Here is a 10,728-nt window from a genome sequence, read left to right as displayed (position 1 = left end):
TTCAAGAATAAATAGAATAAAAATCTTCTCAGGATTCAATGATACGTTTATTTTTTAGACCTGGACAGGCTTTTATCAAAAGGCTTGTGCTGGTTATACTATGCTTTGCCAACTCAGCAGCATGTGTTACTGTGTCAGCAGTCAAACAAAGCGGCTCTGATTCTGGAAACACTGCACTCTTCTTATTTTTCCATTCTCTCTGGAGTGTTTTGTGATGGATTTCAAACACTGTGACTGTGGTACTTCAAATCTGCGGGCTGTAAATGTTCCTGAGTTCCTCTCTTGCTCAGTTCAGCTTTAATGCAACCTTTTGAACAAAACTTTTCTTTTTACAAAATGGAGAAATTAAGCATATTGCATAAAGAGCGCCTGTGGAGAAAAAGGAATTTGACATGCCGAAAAAGCGGGCTGTCACAAAGTTGATCTCGATACAAAGATAAATCTTTAACAACTGTGTTCGAACAGAACTTCATGTAATTGAGGAATGATATATCTGATAATGTGATCATGACATCTGACGTTAAAGGTCATTTCCAGCAGTAGTGTGTGTGTGATTAGTAAAATAGTTACTAAAAGAGGGAATAATTAAATTAAAAGAATTAAGATTTATAGTTTGTAATTTGTTTCACTAATTATTTTACATTTACTACATGCCAGCTATAAATTTGAGTCCCTCAGTTTGCATTTTTGTGTGTATTAGAGTACTTACTGACAAAAAAAAAAAAAAAACATTCTGTAATGTATTACCAAAACAGAAACACAGAATATCATTGAAAGCTCAACAGCTGTTTTTTTTGTTCTGTTAACCCAGCAGGCCAAGGCAGAGAAGCATGTGAAACCACATGTAGTCCTTGTGCAAATTGTTTTGCTTGATAAATAGTTGATTACATGTTTCTGTAAAATAAAAACGCAGTCGCCTGGCTTCTTTAATGAGATTTTAGTATCAAGCAGTCCTGAGAGAGATTTTTTTCAAGTGTCCTCACTAGCTTTGCCAGCTCCTCCATGTTGTGTGACTTTTCCTCCAGCAGCTCATAGCGAAGGCTTGAAATGTCCTGCTTAATCTCCTTCAGTTCACCTGCAACACAGCAGCCTTATGTATGAATCATGAAATATGTTGGTTACACTTTATTTTAAGATGTCCTTGTTGCACATGTACTTACTGTATTATTACAATAACAAAACATTATGCATAATTACATGCAAGTAGCCTTAAGCCAAACCATAATGTATTTAATTAATATTACTCAGCACTTAAATGTATAATTACACTGTAATGAGGACACCTTAAAATAAAGTGTAATTTTTTCAGTTGGACACATAATTGAATTTTTATTTGTTATTTTTTAACACGACTCCTATCATTAATGTCTCAGAAAATATATACAGTGGTCGGCCAAAATTGTTAGAACACTTGACATATTTAAGAGGTTTCAGTTGTTTTTGTTGAATTGGCCATTACAATACCAAATATTACATTTAAAATTGGATAAAAAGTTGTTGTGCTCAGAACAACCATCTGCATGTTTCGTGAACATTATGAAATGAAATCATGATTTGGAGGCAAAAAAAAGGTAAATATTTTCAGATCTGTCAGGTGTTTAATAATTTTGGCCACCACTGTATATATTTTGTGAATTATTCCTTTTATTAAAGAATAAATCCACTCACCTTCATTGACTTCGTCACATTCTTTGTCATTTTGAGCTTTGATGATATATCGCTTAACAAGACGCTTCATAATTTTCTGTACAGATTAAATGCAGTAAGTTCAATGTCAAATTGCAAACAAGCAACTACAAACCATATTCAGATCTACGATAAACATTATGCGTAGCATAAAAATTAAGTAAACATGCCTGATATCGACTGGAGCTAGGACGAGATTTGTTCTGGCAAGGTTTGCTCTGTCCCAACTGAATTACGATCCAACAAATCACAAGAGCAATATAAATGGGTTTGTTTATTATGAGTGTCACACTGAATTTTCTTACTGTAATGCAGAATTAGAGGGGATTTTTCTCACCTCACTGAGCTCAGACCCCTTCATAATGGCTTTGTGTCTGTTGAAAAACTCCTGCAAAAGACCCTTAGTCCCCATAACCAGACCCAAAACAGATTTGGGACTGGGAATCAAGTTAAAAGGCACAGGGAGAGTCCGGCCCTCCTCAAAATAGGTGAACCAGAGCTTGGCCCGGGCGAACTTCCACTCCACATCTGCATCATCCTGCAAGAAGCCAGGAAACTTTAATGTTTTGGATGCTTAAAGCGACAAATGAATCAATACAGAGATGCAGAGGTACGAGATGTGAAAGAAAATGGTTTAGTTCAGTTAAAACTAATTAAGCAGTCAAACTAATTATCCCATTCTGAGGAGATAAGGTTGTTTTTTCCATAATATGCAAAAACTCTACACTGGGGTGCTTCATCAGCACAAAGTCTTAAATACAGATTTACAGATTCCATGTCAGCAGATTTATGTCAGCAGCTCTTCAAAAGGAATATCAAGACATTAACTAAGAAGACATCAAGTACCTCGATCTCCTGAAAGGAATTGTTGATCATAGCAATGAGCATGTTGAGTAGGACGATGACCACTGTGACATTGTAAACTCCGTAAAGAACATAGCCAATGTTCTCGATGAACTTGTGTCCATTGTTCACGACTACTGATTTGACCTCAGACAGGCCAAATATTGCCCAAAACAATGTTTTGAAGCTTTCCTCTACACTACAGAGACAAGGAGAGAAGATATATATTTATTGAAGGAGGTTAACATTGAAGAACATGTCCTTTTCTCATAAGAAGTGCATTTATTTTGCCAGCAAATTACTGTTCAAAAGATTTTTGAAAGAAGACCCTTATGCTCACCAAAGCTTATCTTTCCGTCTTACTACAAGAGTAGTAAATGATAATTATACTTACGACTTACGATTTTGTCTCTTTATATAGTTTATATAATAATAGTGTTAGGATCAAGAAAAGATGATGATTCAAGAACATGGCTTAAAGGCAGGGTAGGTCATTTGGTTGAAAAAACATTTTTGTGATGCTGGTTGAAAGTCTCTTTACATCCCAATAGCAATCACTAAGTTAAGTGGTCTAAATGTATTTATTTATATAATCTGTGGAAGGTGTAGGACCATAAAATGTTCGTCCAGTCATATTCTTCGGTCTGAAGTTTACGATACACTATCTGACCTGCCTGACAACGTATATATTTACATACCTCTTCACAACCTGTTCATGTAGATATTATACGTCATCAGAGTGGTCGCTATTGGCATGGTTGCGCTATTGCGAATGGAGGGCATTATTATTGTTATATTATGCGCTTTGTACTGTAATGTTTTCTCACCGGTGAATGAGACATGAGGTAATTTGACAGTGTTGCAATGAACCCTCCACCGACGCCATCTCTTATCGTGTCACTGGTTAGCATCTGAGCAGGGAGGGTGGGAGCTAGTTTGCTAGCCTTTCCGAAATCACCTACCCTGCCTTTAATGGGCAAATTCACCATGAGTGTATTTCTACTCACGTTGTGAAAGCTTCATTCTGTTTAGCGCCCCGATAATATGAGTAGAGGTTGAACATTCCAATCATGAAGGCCAGAAAGACTAGGATGAAGATAACCATGAACTTAAAGATGTCCTTCACAGTTCGCCCCAAAGATATCTGCAGTGGTCCAAAGCTCTCGTTCGCTGGCAGGATGTACGCAATTCGAGAAAAGCTCAGGACCACTGCGATGGCGTACAAGCCCTCAGAAACTAACTGAGGGTCAGACGGGAGCCAGTTGATCCGAGCTGGAACAAAAAAGATATTTAGCCAGATAGGCTTTACTGTCATTTTGTATAACTAAAACTTTCCTAACTTGACAGGAAAATCACTCACCCAACTGGAAGTATCCCACCTCAAAAGGCAAAGTTACATTGGTTAAATCAGTGTAGTGCTCATCAACATAGCATTGTGCTATAGATGCATGCCAGAAAGCCATTATCCTTGAGATGAAGGATGCCACAAAAATGGCCAACATTCCAAAGTCTAGCAAATTCCAAGGCTCAAGCAGATATTCTCTTGGACCTTGGGACCAGATCTCCTTGCACTCCGCCCAAATCATCCCTGAACGAAGGACATTAAAACACAGAAATGAATGTTGCAACATGCAGTTTGTCTTGGGACATGCAAATGAACTGTACATTTTGTTCTCTAAATACAGATTGTAGTAGAGTAGTAACCTTTGACAAGTTAAAAATCAGTCAGAAACAAACCTATGACCCAGGAAATGATGAGCATTTCCATCCATGTAAAGGGAGTGGTTTTCATACGAAACAGCTGCGTCGGATAGTCATGAATGGTCATATTTGGAAACAGCTTCGTCCCATCAAAGCGGTCTGCAGCGTTCATGACCAAAAGGCCAAGGAAAATAGTGAAGGAGGCCGCGTGTGCCACAAACTTAAGGAAAGGGCCACGCATGATCTTTCCCATCTGTTGGTAACAGGATTTTTTACTGATTGTGGTGTGATTAACAAAAGATTCCATGTGCTGTGGATACATTCTTCTATTGTATATTTTCACATTACTGCTTATCATCCTGATATGCTTATCAACATTACTGTGACTCATAGGACATGGTGGATATTTTAAGCACTGCTATAATTTACAACCATGGGAACAGTCTTACTGAGCAAAGATTTTATTGAATGATTCATGTTAAAGCCATTGCTCGATACTTTAGACATTGTACTGTATGTTTGAAATGTAATACATCTGGTTTTCGCCAGTGTTAGAAAGTAAACAGCATACCTTTGTGTGAACGTACTTACCTTGCTGCATGGTGCCACCCAATACACCATTGCTAGAAAGGGAAGTCCGACTGCAACACCTAAAACCACCAGGAACTTAATGGCAGTGGTCTGCTGCCTGAGTCCGGGCAGGTTTTCGTACCATATTGATAAGAGCTGTTGTTGACAGTTAGGATGGGCCACAAACTGTTTGGGACAAATAAATTAAAAGAAGCATATTGAGATAGAATCCCTATTGAAAAAAACAGTAAATGCTGGTTAGGTATGTTTTGACGCATGCCAGCTGGTTTGAGCTGGTTTAAGCTGGTCCTTAGTTGGTCTTGGTTGAGCAACTAGCTTCTGCTCAGGACCATCTTAAACCAGTTCATGACCAGCTAAGGACCAGCTTAAACCAGCTGCCATGCTTCAAAACATACACTGTAAAAAGTGCTAAGTTGACTTAACTTAAAAAAATTGAGGAAACCCGTTGCCTTAAAATGATAAAGTAAATAATAATTTTTAAAAAAGTTGACAATTCACTTAACTTATTTTTTTTTAATTATCATGTACTTAAAAATTTTAAGGCAACGGGTTTCCTCAAAAAAAATTTAAGTTAAGTCAACTTAGCACTTTTTACAGTGTACCTAATCAGCATATGCTGGTTTTTCAACAGGGATTTGAAAGCAGATTATGAGATTTTTGGTATTTACCTTTTTCAGTTCGTACTTTATTGCGAGTTTTAAGCGAATGAAACTTGATCGTCCAGGCACTTCTAAAGTCTCATCCTCTTCACCGTTCAGAATGGCTTCCACTTCCTCTGTACTCCGACACAGGTCCAGAAGCCCCACAACAAAGTCTTTGCATTGCATAGAAAGTTTCCTATATTCATTCTGAGGAAGATAATCATTACAAAGAACATGCAATCTTTTTACATTTTTAAAGGAATAGTTCAACCAAACTGAAAATTCTGTAAGAATTCTTCTGTGGAACACAAAAAGAGAAGTATTGAAGAATGTTCTGGTCACCGAGTTTCAAAATGACAGTAAATCATGAAATAAGTCTATACAATTTATGGACTATTCCATGTCTTATGACATTATATGATTGTTTTGTGTGATGAACAAATATAATTAGTTATACACTTATATTCTTTTCCTCTACTTAGTTGCCATTTCTCACATGCACTTTTATATATTCAAAGAAGCAGCATGTCTGTTGGTCACCTGACACACAATGGTTCAAGTTAACGGTCATGTCACATTGATGTCAAACTGCAAATGCAATATTTGAGGTTTTTAGTGAAAAATGATGTAAAACTTAAGACAGTGTTGTTATTGTTAAACATAAATTAAAATTAAAACTGAAAACAAAAATAAAAGCTAATTCAATATATTAATATGTATATAAATAATACTAAAATAATGATTTCAGTCTACTTACACAAAAAAATGTGTATGACTAAATGTGAATTGTGTAAACTGGCAATGGCCAGTACATTCCTCTGGTTTGCAATAAAATGAAGGTGAGTAAATGATTGCATAATTTTCATCTTTGAGTGAACTATCCTTTTAAATGACAAACAGGCCTGGTTGCCACTAGGACCTAATTGCTGTACCTTAAATTCTTTTTCAATATTGGCCAAGGAAGCCAGCTCATTGCTGAGCTCCAGGGCCGCCAACACAGGATCCTCATTGGACAGAGAGAGGTACGCTGGACTGGCCAATCCCCTGTACGCATTGATACGCGAGCGGGAGTGGGAGAAAGAATCATACTTTTGATGATAATTGCAGGTGTCGCAGGCACAAAAGTAGTCATGTGGCTGCTCAATGCGAGCACCCTTTCCCAGAAGAATGTGCACGATCTCGTACTCGTGACAATGAGATGCTAAAATGATTGGAGTGACGTCATGAGAAAAGCGAGTGCCATCTTCGTCGTACGCAAAGAAGTCATCATGCATTGGAGCCTGACTAGGGCTCACTGTTAGTCTCTTGGAGTCGGCGAAAGCTTTGTGGCTCAAAATGGCCTCGACAATCCTGGTGTATCCTTTGCTGATGGCTAACAAAAGTGCATCCCCAATACGTGACAGGTTGTCTTTCTTCAACAAGAGCTCTGTTACTTCTAAGTGCTCGTTTGCCACCGCCAACTGCAATGCATTCTGGCCCATGTAGTCCACACAGTTAACGTCCAGCTCAGGGATCTCCTCAAGCATTCGGCGCACCACAGGTATGTTTCCATACTCGGCGGCATCAAGGAAACGTTCCTCTACTGGGGTTAGGCTGTTGGGATGGGCATTGAACATGTAGGCTGCCCCTCGCACCGCCTGCCTTCTGCTCTTGGGTAACGCCTGCCTGGCCAGGTTCTCACTATGATTAAAACAGATCCAAAACGTGTACTGTGGCCTCTATTTCAAAAAATGTTTTTAAGTGTTACTATTCACACCACTTAAGTTACTCGAAAATAACCAATTACAAAACTTTCAAAGATTGCACTGTAATTTTTCATTATATACATTATAGTATAAACAGTATATTCAGCATTGTACAGAATTGTATTTGTGTATTTCTATTGATGTATATTTATTTAAAAACAAATATATAAATATTTTATATAAAACTTTAATTACTAATCTATATAATAAAATATTATCATATTAAATATTAAATTAATGTAATATTATTGTATTAATAAATATGATATTATCACTATATATATGTATATATATTAATGCTTGTAATGTGTAATGTTGCGAAACAAATTATGTATTTAAAAATACAATGTTAATATTTTCTTTAAAAGTTAATTAATAATTATAGAGAAACATAATTAATGCATTAAAATTATATTAATATTGTATTATCGTACTATACATTAATGAAATGTAATGTTATTTTAATATATATATATATATATATATATATATATATATATATACATACAGTGCCCTCCATAAGTATTGGAACAAAAAGACAAAATTGTTCTGTTGGCTGTGGAGTCAAGACATTTACAAATATGATGAAAAGATGAATATGAGACAAAACTACAGAATGTCACATTTTATTATTGGGTGATTCAACTCATAGATGTTTTACCAAATAAAAAGAACAGCACTTTTAGAGTTCATCCCACTCATTGATGCGAGCATAAGTATTGGGACAGTTGAACATAAGGCAGATATAAATGATTAAAAACTATTATTTAGTTGCAGATCCCTTGCACACTATCACAGCAGTGAGTCTGTGACCCATAGACATCACCAGACTCTTGATCTCATCCTTTGAAATACTTTCCCAGCCTTTAATGCAGCCAATTCCAATCGTTGTTTGTTTTGGGGAGTTTCTGCCTTTACTCTCCTCTTCAGCTGGTGAAATTCATGTTCAATTGGATATAAATCTGGAGATTGACTTGGGCAATCTAAGACTTTCCATTTCTTTGCCCTTATAAATTCCTTGACTGAACTGGCAGGGTGTTTTGGGTCATTGTTCTGATGCAATATGAAGCACTTCCCAATGAATCTGGTGGCATTTTCTTGAATATTGGTAGGCAAGATGGTTTTATACCCTTCCAAATTAATTCTGCTACAGTCATCATACATTAAGTCATCAGTAAAGTTGAGAGGGCCTGTTCCAGAGGCAGCCATGCATGCCCATGCCATGACACCACCTCCACCATGCTTTACAGATGCTTTCCCATCACTTAGATAAAGGTTCATCTTTGTCTCATCGGTCCATAAACACAGTTCCAAAACTCTTCTGGCTCACCTTTGTGCTTTTTTGCAAACTCTAATCTTGCCTTTCTATTTTTGGAGCTGGTCAGAGGTTTGTATCTTGCTGTGTAGCATCTGTAATTCTGTGTCAAAGTCTCCTGAGGACAGTAGATTGTCAGAGCATCACCCCAGCTTTCTGGAAGTTATTGGTGATTTTACAGACACAGCTTTTATGATTTGTCTGTCATCAACTACTGTTGTTTTCTCAGCCGATCAGGTCGTTGTTGGTTGCTGGTGGTTTCCAAACTCTTGATTTCTCCATGCCCTTTGTTTTTGCTATAGCTCTAATTAACTTCCTCTTTTCTTTTAGCATCCAAATTGCTTGCTTTTCTCTCAAAGTCAGCTCCCTCATCTTCATCCTGGTTTGTGTGTGTCATCTTCAAATGCAAGATTCAGAATACAGAAGTAATGGATATACAGTAACTGATACGACACATTCCCTGCTTTTAATATCTGAAGAATTAATGCAACAGGACACAGCTGATCACTTAGAAAGACCTGTGAGGCAACTGTTCCAATACTTATGCTCACATCAGATAGAGGGATGAAACTCTAAAAGTGCTGAACTTCTTATCTGGTAAAACATCTATGTGTTGAATCACCCAATAATAAAATGTGACATTCTGTAGTTTTGTCTCATATTCATCTTTTAATCATATCTGTAAATGTCTTAACTCCACAGCCAACAGAGCAATTTTGTCTTTACTGTTCCAATAATTTTGGAGGGCACTGTATATATATGTGTGTTTTTGAATAATCCAAGTTAAATACATAAGATTATAGACTTTATTAAAGACTTTATTCACACATAGAAATACAAACAATGGTTTAGCCAGTAGGTTGATAAACATGCATTGATGCTAATGACTTTTGCATAAGCTTTTTAACTGGCATTAGTTTCTAAAGCCAATTTAATGAAACCTGACATTTTAAACGAGCAAACCAATTGACAGATATTTCATTGAATATTGAGTGATAGTTTTAGGTCAGGACATTGAACTACATATTATCTTTGAAAGCAATGACAACTAAACATACAGTATGTACAGAACCTTGACCAACTCACCCATGGTAGTGTCCATAACTGCCATAACAGTCCTCTCCAAAGTCTTCGTTCATCAGTAGATTGTCTTTACTTCGGTTCCTCTTTTCAATTGTGTGATACTTTGATTGATTTCCATCCTCCAGAACAGGACTCCTGTGATTCATACTTCCAACTGAGGCAGTTCACGTCCGAAATGTGAATACAGCAAAGCTAACACATCCTGTTATCCAAACATCCAGCTGTGAGTGATTGAGTGTGCGCTACACACTGGCAAGTCACCATCTTCTACAATGCTCCCGTTTAAGCCTTGAGATAGTGCAGAGCACCGAGGAATTCTGAATGTTCTTTTCCACTCATTGGCTATAAATGAGAAATATAACAATCTTCATGCTGGTCTACGAAATCAAAAAATAAATAAATAAATGTTTTATTTGATCAACCTGAATGAAGCTTAAAGCTTAAAAAGTCCTGTTTTCAGCATTAGACAGATAACAGAATCCACCGATTAGTGACATTTTCAATATGAAGAATCACTGAAGAAATGCCACATGCAGCTCCCTCACCTTTCAAAATAACTCTTTCATTTTATATTCCTCTCTGTTTGTATTAGGAACGGTGATTAAAATCTGCTTTCAGCTTCCAAAATCAAAACCCAGTGACGGAGTGCAGATGTTGAATCCCTTTGGGTCTATCTCAGCGTTCCCAATAAACCTCTACATCCTGTGTGTTCATTACGAGCGCCCAGCTCTCTGTAAACTGTGGGAAATGGCTTCAATGGAATTCCAGACTGACCAATCGTCAATGTACATTCAGCGGCGGCATCACACTTTTGATTCGCTTTATTTTGCCTCTCTCTGGCATTCTTTCTCCCACAGTCCCACATCTGTCTGTGTGTGCGTGTGTGTGCGTGTGTGTGTGTACCCACATGACAATGTGTACGTGCTGTAGTGGTCAGTATTCTGCCTCAGAAATCTTAACTGAGTATGTGAGCCAAACCGATGGGTCAAAAGGTAACCCACACAGTGGGTCATGGGAAGTCACTGTCTTGTTTCTATTCTCAAGTTGATAGGCCCTGATACTGATGACTATCAGAGTGACTATTTTTAGACTATTTTTTATTATTTCCGGTGACAAGCTAACT

At 37.2% G+C, this 10,728-nt stretch overlaps 1 protein-coding gene across 1 annotated transcript; it reads right to left on the bottom strand.

The window, feature by feature from the left end:
• Positions 1–29: 29 nt before the first annotated feature.
• Positions 30–9,760, bottom strand: trpc6a (transient receptor potential cation channel, subfamily C, member 6a). Its single transcript, XM_058759135.1, has 12 exons — positions 9,609–9,760; positions 6,395–7,142; positions 5,490–5,669; positions 4,822–4,986; positions 4,267–4,483; positions 3,890–4,117; positions 3,537–3,801; positions 2,533–2,728; positions 2,024–2,224; positions 1,857–1,913; positions 1,669–1,744; positions 30–1,075 (listed from the first exon to the last, which is right to left on the bottom strand). Exons 1-12 carry the CDS (start codon positions 9,749–9,751, stop codon positions 927–929), a joined length of 2,625 nt encoding a protein of 874 aa, XP_058615118.1. The 5' UTR covers positions 9,752–9,760; the 3' UTR covers positions 30–926.
• Positions 9,761–10,728: the final 968 nt, after the last annotated feature.

This window comes from Onychostoma macrolepis, chromosome 21 (genome assembly GCF_012432095.1).
Source record: "Onychostoma macrolepis isolate SWU-2019 chromosome 21, ASM1243209v1, whole genome shotgun sequence".
Classification (NCBI taxonomy): Eukaryota; Metazoa; Chordata; class Actinopteri; order Cypriniformes; family Cyprinidae; genus Onychostoma; species Onychostoma macrolepis.
This window is presented reverse-complemented; position numbering and strand designations above follow the sequence as displayed.

What these genes read in the sequence shown, in the direction of transcription:
- trpc6a (XM_058759135.1), bottom strand. Translation starts at nt 9,751, where the DNA reads ATGAATCACAGGAGTCCTGTTCTGGAGGATGGAAATCAATCAAAGTAT. An exon ending in GGGTGGCACCATGCAGCAAG is followed by an intron (nt 4,484 to 4,821) that starts GTAAGTACGTTC and finishes TGTTACCAACAG; the next exon opens with ATGGGAAAGATCATGCGTGG. An exon ending in CATCATTTCCTGGGTCATAG is followed by an intron (nt 4,118 to 4,266) that starts GTTTGTTTCTGA and finishes TCCTTCGTTCAG; the next exon opens with GGATGATTTGGGCGGAGTGC.